The sequence below is a fragment of the Aythya marila genome (assembly GCF_965140915.1).
Source record: "Aythya marila genome assembly, chromosome: 9".
NCBI classification, from domain to species: domain Eukaryota; kingdom Metazoa; phylum Chordata; class Aves; order Anseriformes; family Anatidae; genus Aythya; species Aythya marila.
Window position 1 is genome coordinate 24821073 of NC_139050.1, and position 25840 is coordinate 24846912.

The window sequence follows — 25840 nt, forward strand, 5'->3', positions numbered from 1 at the left end:
TCCATGTTAGCAGGAATCTGCAATGTCCCTTTAGAAACAAAACGTATACCTCTGTCGGATGGATGCCTGAGATGCTATCCCCAAATTTCACACACGCAGTAATTAGAAACGCTGGGGAATCAGATAAAGGAAGAAGCGACTCGCCTGCAAGCCCCGCCTGACACATTCCCGTTTGTTTGCTTATTCCTAAAGACAAAACCGCTGCTGAATCCTGCTATGAATTTAACAGGTATTGGAGCAGAAGCATTAAGTGGGTAGCACCTTGTGAGTGACCCATTAAACTGTTTTAAAGCAAATAAAAATCTATTTTATATATTTCTTGTATGGTATTTAGGTGCAAAGTTGTAATGCTCACTGGATTCATTGCTAATCTATAGCCCTGACTGGGAAAATGAACCGATCCCTCTTCCTAAGCTGCTTGAAGAAAACTCCTTAAGAATCGAGGCAACGTCAAAATAAACCTATGATGTTCCTCAGAATACATTTCTTCGTATTTAACTAATTACATTTAAAGGGATATACCTGGCTAATTGAACTGACCCGCTAAAATATAATACATGTTAAGGGAAATCTTTGGAAATACAGAACAAATTGCTGTCTGTTCTGCTCTTTTGTTTATGAGCTGAGGATGAAAGGAAAACACAAACAGACAAACTAGCTTGAAAAGGAAATTATTTTCCCCTTCACCTGGCGTTACTCTGGGTGGTTACCATGAGGTGATACCGCAGAATCCGGATCCTACTGCGCACGTACTGCTTCAGCTGTAGTTCAGCTCTAAGTACTCTCACACCTGTGATCCACTGCTTAAATATATTATAGCCACATCACCCACCCTTTGTGGTATTTCAAAACAAGTCTGCACAGTGACATCCTTTCCTTAGCAGAACAGAAATATCGGGGCTCAAATCAAATCAAATGGGGAAACTTCAGCCGCTGAGCTCTGAACTGCAGCAGGGGCAGCCACGAGCAGCCGCCTCTCTGCACCCGCGCCAAATTCACCCCTGCGGGTTTTCCACGCCTGCCATTCCCCGCGTCCACTCACACCCCGCAGCCTTCGAGGACATTTACAGACACGGAGGAGGAAGGCAAAGCGGGCTCGCAGAGCGCTAGGACACGGCGCTGAAGGTGGTGGATGCTTCGAGCCGTGCTGGTGCGAGGCCGCAGGCAGCCGGGGCCGCCCCGAGCCCAGCCCCGCGCTGCTGCCTGCGCTGGGCCTGCCGACGTCGCCGGGCACGCCGCATTTGTCACCGTGGCTAATAGCAGGGATCCGCTGCTCTTTTTTCTCCGCACACAAAAGCAAGATATGTAATTCAATGCTCAATTTACCCTTGTCTCGTAGGAGATTTTTCCCCGCTAATTGATAGAAATTAAGCCATTAATCAAGCCACCAGCCATCATTCAAACCAGGGAAGATGAATACAAACTTTCATCATAACCACCTTCCCCATTTTAGTGTTCATTAGCATTAATTTTTAATGCAATTATGCTATTCTTTTACGCTGAGCTCATAAATTACTGCTCTTTTGTTGCTCGCTGGCCTTGTAAAATCCAAGGTAATGCTTTGTGCTCTGATCTTAAAGGCAATTACTGGGTTCTTCTATCTTTTATATATCTGTATCCCCAATAACCTCTGTATTGTATGTACAAACTAACGAGTGCATCTATTGCGTATACATTTAATGTGTAGCAATTTGTCTATATTGAGCTGACACGCGTCTCTCGGACACCTTCGGATAAATAAAAGTATTTCCACACCCAGCCGTGCCCCATGCAGCAGCACAGCACTGGCAGGATCGAAGCCGGTCCCGTTCTGGCCCTGTGCGCCGGGCACGCGGGAGACCTGCTGGGAACGGGACGAGTACCTGGATGTGGACAGCAGTGCTGGACCCGCACACCCTCACGGGGTTTTCGTGGACCTTTCTTTGTCTGCTCTTCAGCAAGCCGTGCTGAAAGCTGAGGACGGGCGACTGCACACGCCCCACAATTTCTTTCTCCTGCACGTTGCAGCGTGCGGCACCGTGAGCGGAGGCTTTCCAAGAGGAGCTATGAAATATCTGGGTTTGAACAATTCCCCCGCACTGCGCGTTGACACACGGTGCCACGGTGCTGCTGGTGTCAATAGCAGTAACTTCCATGCTTTTATTCCAGTCCATATATTGATTCTCAGTAACACAACAGGGGAAATGCACAGTAGCAAGAACCACCTCTGGTTACCCTCAAACACCGAACACAATTTAAGTGGCTAAATGAAAAATAGCTGAGCAGAAATTGTATTTTTTTCTAGAATTACTTTTTCAGCTCTTCACTGGGCCAGGTCTTTAGCTGGTACACGAAACAATGCCGTTCATGCCAACTAAACATGTCATATTTGACTGGTGCTAGGCATACGTATTCCAAATCCCACCACACTGAGGCATTAGCCAGCACAAACAAGAAAATGCCTTCTCAGCTAAGTCTCACACTTATCCCATGGATTCCTTCTGCTCGTCCAAATAAATACATTTGACATGAGTAAGTCCACATGTAACATTGGCACAGTCACGGAGACCAACAAAACAACATCTTTTAACTGAGGATAAAAGACTCCACGCAAGGGGCTGCGGTTCATACAAACGGATCCAATTCCTGATGACTTTAACCAAGAAGCGGTCTCCCCTAACCTCACAGGCTCCTTAACTCGTGCCTTTTTTTTTTTTTTTTTGGGAAAAAAGCTCCATGCCCAGAGACTTGAACATGCTTCTTCAACCCATTAGGCTCGTGCCAAGAATGCCTCTGTCCTCCTAGCCAAAATTCACCTTTGTTTAGGCAAATCAGGACATTTGGGAATGATCCCGTTTGCTCCTGCTGTACCGAGACGTCTTACTTTTCTGCCCGAGCACTGAGCTGGGCTTAACCTTTTCCCAGCTCCTGCACCCAGCTTCGCACAGTCACATCCAAAGCACGCCCACAATTTAACCCCCCCGGACTTTACTCGAAACGCAGCTGCTGCAGATGACGGTGAGGACCGACGGCGTGCTCTGCCTTTAAAGCTCTCCAAACCCGAAGCCCTGCTGTGCTGCCCTCTCTGCTCTCTTCTTAACATCCCTGAAGGAATAACGCGCGCTCACCTCGCGGGGCTGTGGCAAGATGAAACATCAACAGCTTGAACACGTAGATCCTGTGGTGGTGAGCCCCCAGCACAGCCCGTGAACAGATTCCTGATGCTGTTTTTAAGATGAGGTTTGAATAGCTGCAGCAAAATAAAGTACAGACCTGCCTGTCGAGTAACGAGCCTATAAAATAATTAACAGTTCCTACTAACTAAACTGTCCAAGAGGAAGCAACACTGACTGAGGGGGAAATCCAGTGGATAATTTGCAATTATGGACTTAAAAGTCATAATGCTTAATTCTGTGTTGTTTTTTTTTTCCTTGATTTCCGTGTGCTCGCAGAGATGTGCTTCAGCTGTGTGCACATGCCCTGAGCGCTTTCTCCTTGACACGGTGAGAGCAGAGAAGCACACATGGGACGGTGGCTGGCGACAAATCAAAGGCTAAAGAAAAATGAAAAAAAAAACACTTTCTTACAACTGCTATTGGAAAACAGTTCAACTACCTGCCTCCTCTGGGGGGTATGTGCAGTGAGGCAGTGTTCCCCATGGTACGCAGCCCCTGAGGGCTCCCTTCCCTGTGGACAAGGCCTTGGTGCTTCTTGAGGCAGGGTGGCCCGTCCCTCCAGCTCCTCCCTCCCGCTTTCTGCTTCTGTTGGTGCAAAAACTTCACGCCAGGCTCTGTCCAGGAAAACCAAGCCCAAGAGGCTGGCTGCACCGTGCTGCTTTTTCTGTTCTGTTCTCCTTTTCAGTAAGCATAACTCTTCAAGGGGACAGCGTGTGGCTGGCTGCTGCCACAAGGCTTTCCACCCACAACCTGGCCCCAGCCCTGCCAGAAGCGCTGGGACCTGGGCACGACGTCGGAGCGGAGCAGAGGAGAGGGGCTGCTGCTCTGTGTGGGGCTCACGGCGCCTCTGAGAGCAACCCGGCTCCTCGCCACGCGCCGTCTCCTCGCAGTTCGTCCGCTCTTTGCCGTAGTTTTCTGTTTGTGTCACGGCTGCTGGCTCCTTACACTTCTCACAGGTTTCTCACACGTCTTAAATAGCGTCCGATTCATCTTCGCTCTTGTCAAAGCTGTTTTCCTGTGTATTAAATCTATTTTTGTTAAAACCAAAAAATGACGGCGATGATTTGGAGGCAAATACAAAGTTGTATTTCATTCCTGGAAGGAGCCTACGCATGATGTGGTTTTACTGTCAGAACGCAGATCTGGGAATTTTGCCATGGTAAATTCTAGGAGCACAGAGCCAGCAACGGGGTAAAACCTTAATGCCTCAACGTGAAGGAAAGAAAACATAACTCAATTAAAATATATACTTGGGGGATTTTTCTGACACTCTATATACTTGGGAAAACTGCCACCTACCCTGACCTTTCTGTTATAATTATGTATGTCATCTTCAATGTCATTAATTTCGCCTGTACTTCACTCATCCTGCATGTTTACCGAGTGTCTGGGTTTTCTCTTTGACTTTAATAACCTATTACTTTATATAACCCTTAATAAGCTATTTCCAGTTGGGAAAAATACCTGCTTAAAATGAATGGCACGACTTTCTAGCAATTGTTTTGGAGAACAGTGGTACAGACTTAAAAATAATAACTACCAGATACGTAGATGCTTGGTGCTTTGAGCTGGTGATTTCTGTTAAATTCGGCGTGTTGACTTGCATGGGAACTTCGACCAAACGCGTGTGTTTCTGCAGGACTGCACTTCAAATCACAAAGCCATGGTTTTTGTGACTGCAAATAAGTAATTTGTTTAAAATCCACAGGGCCATCCCTTGGTGGAACGACATCGTCATGACTTGTCTAAGGCCACATTCTGACAGAAAGTTAGAGCACGGCTGTGGTCTGTGACTGATACACCTGACTCCTCCTTTTCCACTATTTCACAAGGTTTAATCACCAAGTGCCCTCCTTACATCTACATTGCCAGGACGGCAGCACGATCTTACACAACCCCCAACTTTTAGGAATCATCCCTTTAACACGTCGACAGTTTTTCCGCTGTGATTTCCCGAAGGTGCAAAGCAAGAAGGAACGCGGTGTCCTCTGGCACAGGAGCCTGGAGCCCCCGATGCCCCCCGCCACGCACTGTGCTACAGCCACGGGGAACAGGCAGCCAAGGCAGCGCTGCCATGAGCGACCATAAATATGAGACCGAAATAATGCTCCTGCCTTTGCCTTCTCCCCGCTGTGGGTCCCCGGGGTTCCCTTGCCGGCACCCCCGTGCTGCCCCCTAGGACCCCACAGGGGGGTGATTTTGCTAAGGTCAACTCTAAACACACCAAAACACCATGAAAATGTTTCTGGCAGTGATGGTGTAATAGTTTCTGACTGAATTGATTGGTCGCTGACGATACCCGGCTCAGCCCTGCAAATGCATCAACTGCGTAATGAGCAGCTATTAAGTCCATTGATTTTCTGATTTCAATTGATAGCCAACAGGCCAAAGCTGCACATCAATATTTGCGTAACTAATACCCGAGAGCTAACAATTTTGACAAATGAAAACCTCAACAGACCAAACAGTGCAAATTAATGGAAATTTAAAGACCAAACCTCGGGATTTAAGAGAAATATTTAACGGATGAATAGGGACGCCTTACATGGCTGGAGAATTCTTGTGTGGGGAAATAAGTAAATAGGGGGAAGGTCCCAGAAGCATGCTGATCTCCTAGCATCCCAAGGCAGGGACTGCAGTGCCATGGGGCAGCGCTCTCGAGATGCCAGCTCCTCGGAAGGCACTGCTGCAGGACCAACCCCTCTGAACGACGCAGGGACGAACCACGTGCACGGTGCCGCGGCACTGACCCGGCCCCTGGCTGCTGCTGGCTGCTACCAGCTGGAAACCAACAGCTCACCACCCCCCGCCTACCTCCGAGCTCTATTTATTTGTTTTTAAATAATGCTGGGATCTAAAAAGCAGTAACAAATACACGCTTAAGCTTCCTCTTCAGCAGGATTTTCTCTCTCTGTTAATAAAACAAACATGTGACCCAGCGGAGGGGGAGATGACGGCACTGGTGCCCTCACATCCCGCCACCCTTTTTGCTTTTCGGGGGACACCCCGCTGCAGTCCCCACCGTGAGGGCTTCTGCGGGGCCTGGGGCAGCCCTTCGGGCTCGGCAGGATGGGAACTACCCGGGGTTTTTGCCAGGGCTCCCCTGTGCCCCGTCTCACACGCCCTTGTTTATTTTCCCTTCTGGACGCAGCTTTTCAATACGTAGCTATAAATTTCTCTAAGATGATTGAAGTCAGATAACTAATTACGTGATTGCTTTACAATCCCATTACCTTAACTGATGCTTGTCTCAGACTTATCCTTTAGCACAAAGAAAGGCCACGAAAGCGGCAGTAAAATACACAACATCAATGACATACAGGCGCAGTGTTTATTTGTCGTCTGTCTTAAATTTTGAAGACAATTTCAAGACTTTTAATTTGTTAAAAAAAAAGTCATAAATTGCCCGGTGAGACAGAACGTGAGTTTGTCTGCATTCCCACTTTTAGAATAGAAGCAGTTAAAAAGGGAATATTTGCTGGCCCCTGCAACTGTGTACGTGTGTGCCCCCTCCCAGCACCTTCCCAGCACTGGTTAACCTGAAGCACGCCTCTGAAAGGATTTGGAAGAGGTGGTTTTTAACATGATGCTGATGATACAGCACATGCCCATTGTAAGCAGCATTTCTCTTTTGGGGGACGGGAGGGAAGGGAAAATAACTTTGTCAGGCGAGGTTTTAGCTTTGAACCTGCGTTACCTCCCTAGGTAGGGCCTGATCCTCCCGGGTGTGATAATGAAAGTTTAATTAAACCCACAGTCCTCACTAAAATAAAACGTTTCAAATACCAGCTGCAAAATAGTTTTAATATTTCTGCACACCTTGTTGCTATTCTGTCTCTTTTAAAGCATCCCCTGTATTAATGGGCTTCATTCCAAAGGAGAATTTATCTGATTTCTTCCCTCCATAACTGTGTACGGAAAGGGATAAATACCGCTTTGTATTTTAATACAGGAGCAAAACAAGACACTTCCACAGATGATATAAGGGAAGTAGTTATTTTTAATCTACTTTTCCTTCAAATAAGGGCGCACTGCAATTTCCCTGTAACTCTCCACAGGCTCTGTGCGTTGCTTTCCTGCTCCATGGGTTTTCAGCTAATGCGCGCAATAAAGCCAAATCTCAGACTATTCATATGCAAACTCGAGGATTAAAATAAACCATTCCTCTTTCCCAGGTGAAGAATGTACCTTCATAACCCTGAAAAAGCGCGGCGATATTTCAGGCAGCGTCAGCTCCCTCCACCAAGTGCAGTTGCCTGCAGGTAGGCACAAGCCTGACGGATGCTCGGGAGCCGTGCGCGCTCCGTGAGCAGGATCCGTGCTCCTGTCCTTCCCTAGAATCAGACCACAGTTGTGTAAATCCATCAGCTTTGATGTTTTTCACAAAAGGCCACGGTGCTATTTAAAACCCATAGTTTTAGGGCAATTTTAAAAGGAGCCTGCTGAATTTGGGCATTCACCCGAGTCAGGCAAGGGGAAGATGTGTGGGAGCTGTTGTGCGTGCAGCCCCATTGCCCAGAGTCCTGTTTTCTTGCACAGACTTTGGCTCCTGTGTGCAGCCAGCTCCTGGCTCCACAACCTGGTGCTGAGGAACACTAACTCACCACAACGATAACAATTTATGTTTCTGTGCCACTTCCTTTGCCATTTCTGGAACCACTGCCACCAAACTTCTAAAATCGAGAGAACCATCCCCAAGTCCTGCTGCTGGTCAGAGCACTTTTAAGTTAAATAAATCTAAATAAGGGTAATATTTCATAAATGAGTTTTCCCTACAAAACTTAGTTGTGTGGAGTCAAAGCATGCACGAACAATACACAAGCAGCCCACCTTCTGGGTGGGTACTGAACCGCAGCGAGCATGCGGGGAGCATCTACAGGCAAGGGCTACCCCACATCGATGCCACCCCGTTTGCTGCTCCTGAAACTCCCCTTCTGGCTCACATTTTTTACACAAACCCAGACAGCGAGTGGGTGAAAGGCATCTGAGACACTTTTAGGACTGATGGGCCATCTGGCCGAGGAGCAGTACATGAGGTTTCTGCAGGGAAGCTGCTGGGGACGGCTCCTGCTCAACAGAGCCCTGCACTGGAGCACTTCTCACTTCTGCACCACCCGAACTGGAAAGCAGCACTGAACACCGTGCGGGTTTCTTGACAAACTGCCACCCCACCTATGGTATTTGCTTTATTCCCTTCAGAGCTTCATCTTCAAAACAGTATTTTGTGCGGACAGCCCGCAGCTGGAGGGCTGCTAAACCAGCTCTGAACAGCCACTGCGAGTGGCAGCCTCATAAAAGCAGCAAAAGGCAGAGGTAAATAAGCCCAGGCTTTCTCCAGCAAGCATGACATCTGCAGCATGCAGGGGTTCAGGATCAGTTTTCTCTTTCTCCCTTGTTCCCCCTTCCCAAAATGAACAAACACATGAAAGAAAGGGTCCCCCATGTGCTCGGGATGGGGCAGGGAGAGACCCCACGGCTGCTGGGGGACCTGCGGGGTGCATGGCCAAGGGGGCACAGGATGGGAAGCTGCAGGAGGCCACCATCTTCTGCGAGAAGGACAGGCACAGAGCAGCCCCAAATTTAAGAAACGCATTCCAAAGTGGTTATTAATTACAGGAGCTTTAATAAAAACCCCGGGATTGATTAGCGAAGAAGCCATTATCTTCAGGGGTGCATCGACCCCAGGGCTGGTGATCAGCTGCTCTGGGGAAGACGGCCGATGAGGACGCCAAGGTTCACACGGCAATTTTATCCCTCGCATTTTTAACTGCTATTCAGATGCTTTTCCTAATACGCTGTCCTTTGCCACCGCAACTGCACAAAACTTCACATTTTTTTTTATATTATCCTTGATTTGTTTCTGCTTACTTTTAATTATAAAACGTCAATAAAAAGATTAAACGCACATGAAAAAAGATCACAGTGTGTGCCAGATGCTGAAACAGCCTCCAGAGACCGGCAGCGCAACACCAGGTGTTTGTGTCAGCCTAATGAAGCAGCATCCGCACCCAGGGGACGCGGAGGGTGGAGCTGCAGAGCCCTGCACTTTGCTCAAAATCTGCCATTACGAAGGCAAATCTGGAAAGACTTGAAATTACAATCGTGATGAGACAGGGTGAAATTTCGCTGTGGGAATAAAACGGAATGTTTGCAAGCGCTTCCATTGCTCGTTTTGCAAAATCTCACCCTGCGCTCTCCTGCAGTTACTCGGTGTGAAGAAGTCCAAGAGTTCCTCGTAGACGGGTGCACCTCCCAGCCCGAGGCACCCAGCGCGGGGTGACGACCACGGAGCATTTTGGCATAAGGATAGAAGCAGGCACGGCATTTCTTTCATGATATCTACACTAAATAATTTGGAGACTCAACAGACTGAGTTCAGATCATCACCAGAACAATGAACTTGGATAAAATTTACTGAACGCAAGCTATGACCTAAGGCAATAACTAACGAACTTAAGGGCATCCCAATATATTCCCGTATCATTGAGTAAAGCACTTTAACTTATTGCAGCTACGTGGCCTGACCTCATGCAATCAAATCCTTTTGTAGCAGGTGCAGCCGGTGTTTTTCATATCAATTATACCACGGTACAGCCCTTCAACTCTTACTGAAGGAAGTGTTAAGTAAAACGGTGTGTGCCATGCGTGGTTTTGTCATGGACACCCTACACTACTGGTTAGATTCGTTCTGCGAAAGCTCTTGAAAAGGGAGTATAAACATCAGAGCTTGTAGTTTGGAATATGTGCAGAATTTAAAATTAAATAACCTTCTAAAAGTTCAGTGCTCCAGCCTTTCTTGCACACAGCAATTTTTCCTTTGTGTCCCCACATCCCTGAGAATCCACGCGGGCTTTACGCCCTCAGCCTGCGCGGTGCCCGTTTGGGTGGAGGCGCTGGGTGAATGCAGCCCAGGCGTCAGGCAGAGCAGCGCGGGAGGCAGCGGGGAGCAATCCCTGCGGATCGAGCTTTCGACGGAGGAGTTTGGGTAGGAAATTCTGATCTCAGTTTGTTGCCACTGAAGGGTTGGGCAAGCCGGTGGGAGCTGAAAGGATAGCGCTAATTGCATCACGCTGGCGAGATACCAGGCAGCACGCGTACACAGAAGGCACAGCAGAAGCAAATGTTCTGATGCTTTCAGCGTGTAATTAAACTGTCCTACCTCGTAAAAGAGCACTCCATTCACACCACCTAGTAAAAAGCGAGTTGTGCGTAGGCACTCCTGGATTTCCAGCACTACTACTGAGACTGGCTGAGCACGAGACTTCCCCATCAAAAGCGCAGGCTGAGGCTATGGGAGGGATGGGGTTGGTTCAGGACGCGAATCCAGGCTGTTTCGATGATAACACTTCAGGCAAACCAAATACAGGCACTGCAAATCTGGATTCAAATACTATAGCTTGGGTCCGTCACATTTATATAAACCACATTTCATCCATTTCACTCGGATTTGTTAGACTTCTACTACTTTCTTTTCTCTACCATGCCTTCACTGCAACCTGCTCCTGATGCTGTCCTCCACAGCTCTGAGTTAAATGCCAGAAGAGAGTTGGGAAGTGGTGAGGTTCTTCCCAAACTGATCAAAACACCTCCTTAAGTACTAGTTCGCCTACTTTTTAAAATATTTTGAATTAGATTTAGATACTTACTCAATCTAGAATATAAAGATAGGAGAAAAGTTATTTTAAACCAACCTACTGCATGCAGAGATAAACACACGTTCATCCCAATCCATAAAGCACTGCTTTACAAGCACATTTAGGCTAGGGCAACGCATTACATCTGTTGCATGAAGCACAATTTTCCCATTCTGATTTAAATCCCGTTAATCCACATGTTCCAAGAAAGCCATACAATGCTTGGTGCCATTCCATACCCGGGTTGCTACGAGAATCCTTCAGATACAAACCCCATCTTTTTCAGACTTGAACAGTTTGACTTATTTTTTACTGCGAGGGTGAACCTGCAGCATAGGTGACACCACAGTAACACAAAAATTTCAGTAAAATCTTTGAATTAAGCATTGAAGTTTTGTTTTATTTCTGTTTAAAAGTCAATTTTCTTCTAACACTAAGTGCTTTAATGCGTCTCTTCTTTGCATTTCCTCATTCCTCCTACCCACGTGGGCTTCATTTCCAAGCCTATTCAAAATGATGTTTTCCAAGCATGTGCCACATGACTTGTTCATATAAATGGAGCAAATTAAACTGTCTCCACATATATCCTATCACATTTGTAGCCCTGATTTCTCTCCTTAACACGTGGCCAAGACACCGTATTATCTGCCTGCAGAGGTTGACCTCAGGATATTAGATTCTGCCACATAGCTCTCTTGTACTAAACCGAGGGGAAACACTTAATCACCCCTGCCTTTTCAGGAAAAAATCAACTTTAAATTTGCCATGATGAAAAATCAATAAACCAGTAATTGCTTGGCTTATCATTGCGTGGAGGAACAAATTGGGAAGCGAAGCTTAGCGTCCACACAGATTTCAGTGACACACAGAGTTTCAGGATCACTAAGCCAGAAAAGGAAAAGGTCTCAGAGTGATAATTAAATCTACTCATGCTGATTTTCTGCCAAATTTATTTCCCTGGAGTATATAAAAATGTTTCACTGCTTACTAGCTAGGCATAACTAATCAATTCAGCGTTGGGCCAACACACATGAGAAACAAAAAATGCAAATCCAAGAATGAAGGCATGGGGATAATATCCGCCCAGTGCAAGCACCACAGCCACATTGATTTATTTATTGATTGGGTTTAAAAGAACGAACCTTATTTAGTTGCATTCTAAAAAACTTCTTCGCCTTGTTATCCAGCACAACCCTTCCATCTGTGCCTCCCCGCTACGGGCAACGTACTGCTGGGAGCGGCGGCTGCCTCGCAGGGTCCCCGGTTCTGCCTCTCCGTGCAACTGCAGGACACGTGTTTCAAGACAACTTGTATTTAAATTAAAAAAAATAAAGGATTATTATGCATGATACGCCAAGACAAACGATCCAAAAACCTTGCAGTAATGCAGTCCACCATTTTTGGGTGACTATTGGAGGGACACACGTTTTCATTTCGCAGCACGCTGCATGCATTATCTCCAGGGCTGCTGTTACACATTTCAGCTACTCTGGATTTGCCTTGCCAGGCCTGGAGTTAAAATCAAGGTTGGCAGGAAAATTCCCTCCAGATTCTGATGTCATTTTCAGGCAGCCCCAAACAGAAGCAAGTAAACAAAAACAAAGTGGAAAAAGACCTCCATTGAAAACACTCTTGCTAAACTAGCGCATTCTTTATTAATAGACCTAATTTCATGCAGCAAATTAGCATAGAGCCAATGGAAGTGCAAATGTAATCAAACTGAAAAATTCAAATGAGAAGGAGGGAGCCTTTTTCTTTCTTTCTTTGCTTTTTTGTCGCACAAAAAAAAAAAATGATTTTTGTGTGTGTCCTTCAACTGGCTATAGGGACTATGGTAATTAAAACATTTAAAACAGCACAAGCCCCTAGTCTCTAATCTGGAGCTCAGGTCAGCTGTCTGTAGGTTCTAATTTGTCCTCTATTTGTATTCATGACAGGGAAACGCTGCATATTTAACAGCAAACCAGCAGGAGGGTGGACTGGTGGGCTTGGAGGTCAAATAATTTGATTTCTGAGCAGATTACATGTAACATCCAACATCTAATCTCACACCTGATTTGGCAATAAAATTACAATAAAAGTAATGTTCAGACACCCTCGCGATGGGGCGGGGGACGAACCCGCTGCCGCTCCGCGCTTCCCTCGCACCGGGAAAATGCAACATGCTGGATACAAGATGCAATAATCAGGAGAATTAGTCATTTTGATTTCTTTCTATTTTTTTTAAGACCTTTGAAAGTGGCTCACCACGCTTCGGTGACGAATCGATGGATATCCGAGGCAAATGCTCGTGCTTGAATATGAACAGACAGTAAGGATCACCAGGCAACGCCTGCCTAAACACAGGGTGACTTTTACAACTGGGCATTACAGGATTTATACAGTTTCATTATTAGAATTGCAGCCAGAAAGGATTGGGAGGGTGGGCAGGGAACCACTACGGTCAATTGAGCACAAAATAAAACCACTGCGGGTATTCAAAAATCAACCTGAAATAGTTTTTCCCTTTTTTTCCACTTACTCAATAGAAGCTAATTTAGGAAAAATCCCACGATCAAAAATACACATAATTGTTCTCTGCAGAACTTTTTCCACGGGACGGTTTTCATGGTGCTTATTAATAAATTGAAAAGCAGCTCTCCTCCTGCTTTCGCTGTAACTTACCACGTTCCTCATTCCCTAACCAACATTTTTCTCCTTCGCCTTTCTATTCTCAGCCTTTAAAATTCCTGCAGGCAAAACAATTTCTCGCATACGGGTTCCTCACCATGGGATATAAGGACAAAACCACACGCGTATTTTCCCAAACAAAGCCTGCTAACGTGTCCAAGGGGAGCCCCAGTCACCTCACCAGGACTGAGCCTCTGGACTGCTCAGCCTCCAGCCGGGAGGCTGTCTCCCACTCTTCTACAGCAAATCTCCTGCTTTGGTTTTCAGCGGAGCCTGGCTGACATGCTATGAAGGGACACATGCTGCCTGATTTTTTTTTGGCAAACGGAATGGTTTAGAAGGGTTCCCAAAGGGCAGACAAGGTGCATCCGCCCTGCTCGTGCTCTCACCACCCCACTTGTGCCTGTGAGCACACACCAGTGCAGGTCTGTGGTCCTGCTGCGAGTTAGCTCCCTTCCACCTTCACCTCCTGTCCTGGTTGGGCTTTGCTACAAATCCTGGCACCGCCTGACTTCCACCGACTGCGCTCCCCTTCTTATCCCGGCCTCCAGCTGCCCCTTTCCTTCCCTGCCCAGACGAAAGGCCCCGGCTATCCCACTTCTCCATCTCCCGTTTCTTCCTCAGTTGAAATTTTCAGAGTTGCCTTTGAAACCCTGAGAGCTGAGGGTTTCAAAAATGTTTTTTCTTCTCAGAACCAGCAAAGCCAGCTGGAGGTATTTTAAGCTAAACTACCATACTTTACCAAGTAGCTTTTTCAGTTCCAAAGGGGTATCACCATGGCTCAAAGCTGAATTGAGATGTCTGGAACCTGGGAAGGATGCCTTATTTCTGCAGCTGTCTATCTCCAGGTGAGTAACATCAATTTGGTCGGGATGCTGACCGTGTCTGGGTCAGCGAGCGGGGATAATGCGATTCTTCCTAGGGAAATCGGTCCTGTGTGAAGCCTCGAAGCACACACAAAGCTTTAACTCCGCAGAGCTTGTAACTTCATTTTGAGAGACCTGGTAGAGATCCCTGGATCAGGAACCTTAGATATCTACCAAACCACTATCCCCACCGCTATGACATGAGATATATTCCTGTGCACAGCCCAGAAATGCTCCATCCTGAACGCAGCAGCTGGGGAATTCACCCCGTGCAACAGCCACGCAGCTCGGTACGGGGGTCACCTAAGGCGAGGGGCCTTAGACAGCTGTGTGCTCCTGGTTACACATTCTAATCTCATAATCAACCACAGATCAGTCCCAGATGGGTGGTTATAGGATCGGCTGTCATAGCCGCTTGCTTTCTGAACGTCTCCTGCGCGCGGCGAGCCCTCCCCACGGCCGCGCACGCAGAAGGCAGATGGCTGCAGGGGGCTGGCCCCGGCCGGCAGCTCTGGTGCTCAGCCCCAGTGGGACAGGAGAGAAAAGGAAGAAAAGATGCAAAAAAATGCATGGGTCGAGATAAACAGAGTTTAGTTATCGCTCTCCCCTTCCTGCAGCAGACCAAAGCTTCGCAGTGCCACGTGGGCTGCCGCCTCCATCCCGAACAGACCCGGCACAGTACTTGGAGAGCCAAAAAGCTTCGAGGAAATCTGATCTGTAAAACTCACTGCTCTGCACATCACCCTTCCTTTCCTTAGGAACCGGACTGCTGGATTCAGGTTGTCTGTGAGGAAGAATTTAAAGCTGGCCAAGCAGTCTGGTGCTGCTCAGCAAAGTTCAGAGCTTCAGGAGCAAGCAGCAGACTGAAGGACAGCTCCCCCCAACGTAACACAGCTTTACAGCCTGGTGAGATCAACGGGGACTCACAGCAAGAGCTTATTGGCAACCTCCTGAATTAAAAAGAATAGCTTAGGAAGAAGTTAGGAGAAGCAAAATATCTGAAGGAACTTCCAGCTCCATCCTCCCCAAGCACCGTGGCAGACAAGATGAGTTCTGCTCACTCCCAGTCCATTTAAATGATCAGAAGGGGAATTACGAAGATCTCAAGCACCATCTTGCAGACAAGTCAGGAGAGAGATCACCTGAACTTTGAGCCATCTGGAGCCATCACACGACGGAGACTTCTCCCGCAAGAACACAACCACACAGGAACATGAGAACAGTTTATTAATCCCAGTTCCTAGATTACTAACCAATTTGCTAACATGATATCCATATAATCTCGCTCCACCTAACCCTCCTAGAAAGCTATCGAAAGCCTACACATGGCAGATGGAAGCTGCACGATGCAGTGTGAAGGCTCTTAGAGAACAGAGCAAAACGCCTGCTTCCAGCCCGATCTCAGGAGCGGTCCTGAGAAAAGAGGGGAGCAAACATCAGCGAGCTGCTAGATGCTAGGAGAGCAGTGTATGGGAACACACAGGTGGTTTTCCTTTGTTTTTTCCATTTTGATAGGCTAGACAATTCATACAGATTTTTACAGATCTTCATTGATACATATACATAAAATCCATGCTATGAAACCTCTTCAGAGCAAGGGAATCTTTATAAAGACACAGCATGGCAGCCTGAGGTGTACTCCTGACTGAAAATCATCACAGATTTCTAAATCGTGCCCAAATCTTATTACATGGATATAAGCAAGTTGTTTGGATGCTCTGTTACTCTATTAGATCGTCCCAAAGTATGAGATAATAATGCTCGGCTGCACTGGGGCAGCACAGATCTGAAGCACCATCACTGCAAACCTGGGACTTGTTTTCTGGATTCATCAGCTTCCTGCAGACAAAAAGACCTCTTTCATACCTAAGTGTCTACTTAAAGAGCTCTACGGAGAGCCTAATACACTCCTGGCATAGCTAAAGTAAAAACCAGAGACTTCAAAGAGACTGAGCCACCTACAGCGCGTGCGACTCTTGCAGGACAAGCAGCAGGAGTAAGCCTTCTGCTTTGAAGCTGCGGTTGTCCACGAACCTATGATGTTAGCAAGTTTTACTTGAGACACTACATTGCTCCCAACTTCGCTTTAATCTGAACCCCCCCTGCCCAGGAAGCCCAGCTCCCAGAGGGGTCTGCAGCCCCGTAGCTGTGTCCTGGGTGGGTGAAGTGGCTGGCACGGAGGTGGCGACACTGCTTTGGGTGCACGCTGGCATTTGTCCCGCTTAGGTGTAACGGGCAGGAGCATCGAGGTGTCTGTAATACCTTCTCACAGAGCATCCCAGATAACATAATTAGAAAATTAACATAAAAGCAAACGTTTCCTTCAGATGTAACGACTGCCTAATGCTCTTTGAAGTGAAAAAAAGCTTAGCATCCATCTCACTGTTTTTTAAACATCATTAAACTAAAAGTTTATTAAATGTGAACACCTCCAACCTCTTTCAAACGGAGAAAGAAATGCAATTGATTAGTCCAAATTTTTCACAGATAATTATGTCCTATTTTTCATTTTTGTCAAGCACAGCAGGGGCTCTAGGTACGAGAAGCTCAGCGAGACCTGAATATTACACCTAAAACCGTGCAGGGCCAGCAGCAACAACTTTACCAGGAGCTAAATGAGCCTGTAATTACTGGGAACCTGATAGGAGCGAAAGCTTCCTGCTGGATTAACCAGTCCTCCGAATTTGAGCCTGATGGGTGGACAGCGGTTAGCTCCATCTCATACCGCTGGTAAAGGCGTGCCAGAACACGACTAAACTGAAGAAGCACCAGTGCCCATTTCATCCTCTGTTAGCTGGGTGAACTTGGGGATTTCTAGCTCATTTTCTAGGCAGTCAATACACGCTAGCTGCTTTGGATTAACCTGATAACGCAAACCAAAAATTTCAACTATTTTTTGGAAAACAAACAACTGATGAAGGGAATCAATTGCATGAATTTTTAATAAAGATTACATTAGAGTTTTGAAATACATTCAGCATACTTCGCTGCGAGTCCCACGATTTGGAGCTTATTAAAGGCATCTAAATCTAGAAACAAACAGTGGGTGGGAAATCACATAAAAACGTCTAAATCCTGTAGGGCTGCAACCAACTGAATCAGACCTGCAAAATATACTTAATTTTCTCATTCACACAGGAGGATTTAAAGGAGCTTGTTTGTATCTGAAGTGCAAATAAGCTTCAAATTGCTTTGAGAAAATTTTGGGGCTCGAGTTCCATCTAAAGAAAAAATACCTAAGGAAGAAAATGAGAGTTTGGTTGTGACCAAAGAAACAGCACCCAAAGTTGGTACCCGAGAAGAGGTGGCAACATGCAAACAGGTAGGATATACTTCCCTCACCCGAAAATCTTACTAAGGACTTATTCCAAAATCAAATAAATATGTAAAGACTTCCCTAAAATTCAGAGCCTTTGGAGCAAGCCCTAAAAAACTGCAGTAGCTCAGCCCAAGATATGAATGGCACTGTGGGGAAAGAAATGCTAGCAGAGGTTAGCTGTTTGAGACCTCTTGTTTGTTTGTGAGGATGCCTGAAAAATAAGGGTGTTCAAGCAGGACAACGGGAAATTAATCACCAGGAAAGTGGTGTGATTCTTCAAAAAATGGCAATGTAGTGGGAGCTCAGACCCAGACTGCATGGAAGCAGAATCAGACTCTGGAACCTGGAAGGCGTAGGAGAGATGGGCAGAGATGAAGGCACCATACATGCTAAATTAAATTTTCTGTCTTTGCCTTGAAGTTCAACTTGTTGTGCTCAAAGATAGGGAAAGAGTGGGCAGACGCAGGGAGATGTTCAAATAAGATTAGAAAAAATGGAAAGAAAGATGATGAGAGAAGACTGGAGGAGATGGCATAGTAAAATTGTAAACATCGCTGCTGTTCCCTTTTGTTGTTGTCTTCCACTTGCCACATTCCCAAGCAACCTCCCGCAACCTCCCACCTCCTCCCTTTTTTTCAGTTTTGCCTAATGGTTATCATATCTCATGGAATGAACAACATCCCAATTTCTTAACTTCTTAAATTTCAGGATGTCCTCAACAGCTTTACTTTGTATTTCTCTGCTCTGTGCATGACACCCCGCCCTTACCCAAAATATGATTGACATTTGGGCACAGGGCTGATTTTCATAGAAGATGAACCCATCAAAAGGTCATCTCTGAAAAATACATGTTCTCCTGGACCATTACACCGTCTTCAAACCTTGGTCACGGTCACTGGGAGGTTAAATTACTGGCACAACTGAGCGAACATCCAGGCCATTGGAGGTAGGCAAGGGGCAGAGTGCAGGGAGATCCAGGGACACACTTCCATGGAGGTTGTTCAGTGTATTAAATAACAATTGCAACCTTAAACCTACCTTCATCTAAATCAAACAAGCTGAAGATAAAATTCACTGCAGCAAGCAATGCATGACAGCATATATTTCCAGAGCAAAACCACTGCATCGAGGAATGTAAATTTTTTTTTTTTTTTTTTTTTAATGTTTAAGTCAATGCTAAAGTAATACATGCCATAGACAGTTAAGTGATTCATTTTGATTTGAACAAGTGAGATATTTTCTTTGAGACAGAGATGGCATTCACAGCTGAAGGGAGAAATTGTAAGGCTCCCTTGATTGTTTGCACTGGCTTTGTCACACAACTGAAAACATCTTTTCCCATTATTCTCTGACATATAAGCAAAATACATTTGTTTTAATTACCCAGGCATTACACATCAACTTTCCACCGACTGTATTGCAAAGGGAAACAGCTTGGATCCTGCCAGTTTTCAGTGCACAGAATTTCACTGGGAAACAGCTCAGTGCATGCACTTGGTGACATCACACAGACAAATTAGCTGTGCAGATTATTGTTTTAATCCAGCAACATATCCAGCACACAGAACAGTGCTACTGGCTGGTCATACGGTGTTAACATATCACTTCTTTTTGAGTTATTAGGTTGCTTTAAGGACAGCTAAAAATACTTTCTCAAATTTGGCTGAAATTTCTGGCACATTTAGCACTGCTAGTTATTGTCACATGAATGCTACATGTCAAACACAGATAGCTGTGGTGAGCAAAACCAGTAAAAGACTGACCATCCTGTTTTATAGTGCCCTTACACGATGATCACAGAGACCCACTGGAACTAACTTGGTCCCTTAAAAATAATGGCTTCTGACTTACTGTTTTAGTTTGTTACTGAAGAAAAAAAAAAAAAAAAAGATTACCTTCTTCCTTTCTTTTCTTTGCTTCTTCTTCACTTCTCTCTTTAGCCTTTAATGCTTCATCTGCTTTAGCTAAAAAAAAAAGTATAACAACAGGTTTAATAATTAGTTAATTCATCTCATCAAACAACATTTCTTAGAGGGTTAAACCCAAATTCAGTTTTGCAGGTCCCACAATGAAGTCAATGTGCATGAAAGAACAGAATTTGGTTCTTAATGTATTTTCCTTCCAGATATTACTACAATTACAACAGTTCAAATGGGTAATTCTTGCAGGCACTGTTAGTTCAACACAAACTCTGTGTGCATTTTTTGTAAGCAAAACTCTCAAGAATTTTTTCGTAAATACAAATGTCCTCACCCTGCCTGCCCCAAACCCAACTCTAAAGAAACAAATGCGGTGCATTTTAAAAAAGATTTGCTACCATAGTGAGTAATCCATAAGACCTCTTTTGAGGATGAAACAGAAACAAAACAGTGTTTTCAGGGATGCAGGGTTGCAGATAGCATTTAAAACAGGAGCCAAACGCCTATTACTTAGCATTAAATGAGGTAGTATACAATTTTCTCTTCACCGCAAATCACAGCAGCAGTACTTTATTCATGTTATGACAGTATTCTTGAAAAAGAATCTTTTTCCCTCTAGAAACCTCTTCCCTTATTACTTAATTATCTACTAGTTGCTCAACTGCAGGGGTTTTCAAACACTTTACTACAGATGTTAAAGAAGATTAAAAATATACAGCACAGTAACAAGGGACTATCAATATACTCTGTAAATTAATTAAATTTCTGTTCTAGCACATCATTTATTCCAAAGCATTAACGTCTCAAAGGAGCCATTCTCTTTTATTGCCATCTCACTGCCTGATGAGTGAACTAAGTGAGAATAAGTCTCTAATAGCATTATACTTGATGAAATATTAAGTTTTAAAAAGTATCACCATGTCAAAGAGAAAAGAGCCAAAAAGAAACAGAATTCAGAATTTAGAGCAGGCCTTCTTCTGGAATAAAATCACTGTAAATTGTGGCATAAACAGCAAACGCGTATTCGGTTTTGCCAATACTTAGTAATGCCACCTCCAAGCTCAACCCATCATTTATGAACACAAACTTCAGTTCAAGAGCAGGGGATGCAGCAAATGACCACCACATGACTGGGTCTTCCAGCCCCCGATGTCTTTTTGCAGCCAGTAGCTGCACCTTCTTCAAATATACAACTTAAACAGTGGTGTTACCAAACGATCAAGTAATTACGCAGACATCTGTTTCCATTTACATGCTTTTATACATATTTAGACTACGTTTAAAGTCATGAAATATTAAAACTTTTCTGCCAGTGAGGATCATTACAAGGATCTATTAAATTAGATAATAAAAACAAACTGCTAGTAACTCTAAAGACTTTTACTTCATTTACACTTTATTCTCCCTGGTAAAAGGACACGGATAATAGAAATTCCATTTAAATTCAATTTTGGTTATATGTGTAATTGTAGATATACCCCTTGAGTCATGTAAAATGCTCAGCTTATGTTTCTTTCAAATTATCCCGCTCAGATTCACATTCTACTCCTTACAACTGTCTTCAATATGTATTAGCAGAGCTCATTAGGCTGAAATTTAATAATGCAAACATCAGGTGGATTTCAAGAACCTCCATTATCAACACAAGATGGATTGCTTATATAGCTCTTGGGCCAACTGGGCACAATTTAGATTCAATAAACTACCATGCCTAAATTTGATTTATCTATTCCACTATGCTACTTTGTTCTTCCTTACTGATTTGTTGCAGCACAGGAACAATTCATTGGATACCTCAATGGCTATCCGAGGCAGAAATACTAAGACTCGCATGAAAGATGTTCCTGGTCTTTGACTGAATTTCTGTGCTGTACGTGTTAACTAGAAATCGCTGATTTCCGACCATCGTAGCTGTAGTTAAAGCTTCAGCTAGCAGAAATAGCGATGTCCTTTCATGTCCTGCTTAATTATACGGACAACGGAGTAATTTAGAAAGCATCATGAGGACAATTCTCTATGCAAAATCGCTCATTAACAACAATTTAACTTAGCCCATAGATCTGCAGAGCAGTAAGTCGCTGAGGTTATAGGGCACCGTCCATTACAACCACCAGCAGGCACTGAAGCCATTTGTTTCCTTAAGAATTTAATGCTAACGATTCGCTTAAAATACTTCAAATCCTCTGTCGTTATTCACTTACCAAGCATCATTAGAAACTCCGATTTATTTTGATCAAATCAAGTTGCCATTACACACCGTTAAAAGATCCTTACGACTCACTCCAAAAGGCAATGCACCCTCTCTGGCCTGCGGAGTGCTGTTTCAGGGCGCTCAGGCCCGACATGCTGGCCACTGACACAGCACTTACAGGACCCCGTATTTGGAAGAGAAATCGTTTCTGCTGCACTGCACTTCCCTTAAACCGGAGGAGGAGTGACAGCTGCTCATCACCCAGAGCAGATCAAAGAAGTCACTTCAGCAAAAGTCTGTTTTTAATTGATCCAGGTAGCTGGAGTGCTGAGACTGCTCCTGAAACTGGGCTTCCTGCATGGATAAACAGCTAGCATGACAAAACTCCGGCTGCTTACAAAGCTTTCTAAAATATAAAATAAATAAATAAAGAGGTGCTTGAGCTTGCAGCATTTAAGAGCTCGTCCAGCCCCAGATAAAATTACACTTCTATTGATTTTTTTTTTTCTCTGAAGGATGGCAAAATGACACACGGAAGATGTTTAGGATGTTTGCCTACACTAAAATAATGAAGTTGTGACATGCAGATGTTTGCTGGAAGCGACTGGGCTGTTAATACAAGCACAACAAGGTGAAAGCCAAATTTAGGAACTTCCAGGTGCCCCGGCTAGCAGGGCTTGCTCCGTGCTGGTTGCAGTCAGTGGTTCATCGTGCTGCATGCAGCACAAAGGACAACAACACAAATCCCTTCCATGGAACAGAAACCACGAGCAGAGAGCATGGCCAAACACCACAGCCAAATAAACGGGATGCAGAAGTGGAACAGCACTGCTCGGTCACACCAAAGACTGTAACACTTACAGAAAGCAAAGTTTACAGGAAGTACCTTCTCGGTTATTAAAAGCATTTTGGAGATGAGACAAGACGTCAGAGTGAAATATAAGAACAAGGATGGCTAATTTGAGATCCACAGAGATCCACGGGCCATAACATCAGTTGGTGTAAATCAGCATAGCTTTACCAATTACATCTGAAGATCCCAGGAGTTATCCCCCACTCAGTGTTACCGATATTTAGTGGAATTTTTCAGGTTTATACCCACATACTCTGCCATTCAAGCAGACTGTAATTGCTTATGTACCAAACATTCACTCACAAAGAATTTCAGGCTCTTGCCCATTTTCCAAGCTCTATATACCTGCATAGATTTTCCTTTTTACTTTTGTCTTCTTTACTAATTACATATATCCAGAATCCTCTTCCCTCCAAACCTTTATAAAAAAAGAAATGCAGTCTTCCCAGAGCACTGCTCAATACTGAAATACTTCAGAAACTCAATAAAAATATTTTCAATAAAGTGCAAGTGTTTAATAATCTGTCTCTATTAAATCATATGCTTTCTGTGCTCCTCTAACTTGATCAATTTTTCTGGTTGCAAATAAAAAACATGAGAGGATAAGAAACAGAGAGAAAAGAATGAACAGCCCTTTTGTTTCTGAAAAATATCTCAAACTAGAAACCTTAAAGATGTTTTTATTTTCTTACCAAGAAGTCTGACTGCTGTATTTAACATTTACCACTTACCCCACTACTGGTGCCAAACAATCACCACCAGCGTTATCTGTTGGTGTGCTCCACTCAGAGCTGCCCAAAATCAACCACGCTTCCCCTGTAACTACTTAACTTCATTCAGCATTAATAGTTCTGTAAACACTCATATTGATAATAGTTGATGGTGAGAAAATGAAGACACCGGCCATGGCACAGCAGTTCCTGACACTGCCAGAGCGCTGGAGCCCCGCAGGCGCCCAGGAAGCCCCCGAAGCCCCTGAGGTCCAACTTCAGGGTTGTTGCCTGAGTTCCACAGCACGGCTGGGAAGAAATTATTTGTCCAGCCAGCGAAGATCAGGGCCATCCCACACGTAACAGACACGTTCAGCTTGACTCTAGTTCCTCCCACCAAAAGGCCAAAAAACACAAATTGGTTCATCAATCACTTGAACACATCCCCAGGTGCAAAAGAAGCAGGCACAGCCAAAATTTGGGGACGGGGCAGCTGTCCCCATCCAGCTCTCCCCACCCAGAGCACGGTGTTGGTGCTCGAGGGGGCTGTGCAAGGGGTGAGGCGACAGGCGCTGCCTCACGAAGGGCAGCCCGGCCTAGCGGGCATCACGCGCGTGAGGAGAGGCGCGGGCAGGAGCAGGCCCGTCAGCGCCTAGGCCCAGTGTTGTCAGAGCTCTGCCTTCTGGTTCGTGAGCTTTTATGGCAGAATTCTGCCAGAATCCCGAAAAGCATTGCTGTAGCCATGGTCTGTGCCTAACACATAGCTCAAACAGTTACAATGCACAGCAACGTGGCCTCAAGCTTTTGCCTTGCTTAACACTACATAGAAAATAGAAACACTAAGATATCTTAAAATATTTCTCTCAGTATTGGACAAAAAGCATCATTTTACACTGTTAAACGACAACACTTTAACCCTATTAACTTTACATTTTCTTTGTTGGTCATTTAGCCCTGCTAATTCTCGGTCTTCCCAACCAGTTCACGGGGCACTGGGAGCCACTGGCCACCCTTGGCTGACCGTGACGATGTACAAAAACGCCCTGCAAAAATCAATAGGTTTGCATTAAAATATGCTGTCTTACAGCATGACATTATGCTAACAGGAAATGTTGGAACAAGCTCTTCGGAGACTACAGCTGATAAAACAAAAAAAAGCAAGCAGCTTTTCCAGGAAAAGAAAAAACAGAAAACAAATGGTCTTCACAAATAAATCATCTTCTAAATAGCACAAACGATGTGCATCAGCATGTCTCCGTTTGAGAGCGGCTACCACTAGTGTTTGTCGATGCTGCTGCAAAGACTCCACGCATGGAGAGCATCGTTACTGCAACAATTAGCTCTACCAGAAGCCTCTCATACGCCACAGATAGAAGACAAAATACTACAGTCTATGTATAATGTTAATTGCTCTTAATTATTCAATATAAGAAAACAAAAACGAACTTCAATTTAGAATTGCAGCAGCTTCTCTTCAAGTGTTTTGCAATAGAGCGAAAGATTGTGATCTTCCCTGGGCTTTCACTATCAATTGCTGAGAACAGCAGAGCTCACCTGGGTTCCTGGCTGCCTGCAGGTGACCACGGACCTGCTCGCTGCCTGCAGGGACCGTTTACAAGCAGCTACTGCAGATACAGCCCCGCATCCTCTGCGAGCATGTATCAAGAGCTGCCACCTACATGGGGGGATCACAGGAGTAACTCACCCCCTCCTTAATAAGGAGAAAGCTCATTTGAGGTATTTATATTCAATGGATTTATGTTTTTCTCCTCTTTCAGCTGAAATGCTTGCATCTCCTCACACGAGCCCTGCTGACCGTGGCCCAGTCGTGCTCCGCGTGGCTGCGCTCCAGCCCTGGTGGAAGCCAGAGCTGCAGCGGATGCGATGGATGCGGTCGGTGCCAGGGCAGGGCTGTGTGGCACCCTCACCTACCAGTGCTGCTGCCAACTGCGGCTCCCAAAACCCCTCCTGCGGCAGGCAGGGAGAGTGAATCATGGAGGAAGGCGAATTTTAAGAACAGCTGCACTGGGAAGCCCAAAATGTTGTCACAAAGCCCGCAGCGCACAAGCGCAGAAGCCCCTGGCAGCGAGCAGGCAGTCATCACGTCACTGGTTTCACTTACAAAAAGCAAAAGAATTAAAAATAAAAATGGCTGTTGTGAGAACACTCATCAACTGCAAAGCACAAGTCTTTGGAAAAAAATAATTCAGCATAACTGTGAACTTTCCAACTCCTCAAACATTTAAGAATCCACACCGTACAATTCAAGACGTATTTGGGAGAAGAAAAGCAGGCAAACTCAGAAAAGACACAAGGACTTTGCTTCTAAAATGTAGCCAAGCAGCCCACGATGATAATCCGAAAGGTTTTAACCTTTTTTTTTAAACACAAACATTTTTGCACTCATAAAATATTCAGTCAGCTCACATATAAAAATACAACTATAATCCATTATTAATTTACAAGGCCGTATTTAATTTACATGCCATTTTTCTCTAGCATATTACATTTATCAAGGCTTGT

General features: G+C 45.0%; 1 protein-coding gene across 3 annotated transcripts in view; it reads right to left on the reverse strand.

The window, feature by feature from the left end:
* The window catches only part of RSRC1 (arginine and serine rich coiled-coil 1), a 140426-nt gene that overhangs the window by 5765 nt on the left and 108821 nt on the right, over positions 1 to 25840 (reverse strand). For all 3 annotated transcript variants that reach the window (XM_082766766.1, XM_082766765.1, XM_082766767.1), the window contains one exon: positions 19540 to 19608. In XM_082766766.1, coding sequence (XP_082622892.1) covers positions 19540 to 19608 — 69 coding nt within the window. The remainder of the gene's footprint in view (positions 1 to 19539; positions 19609 to 25840) is intronic.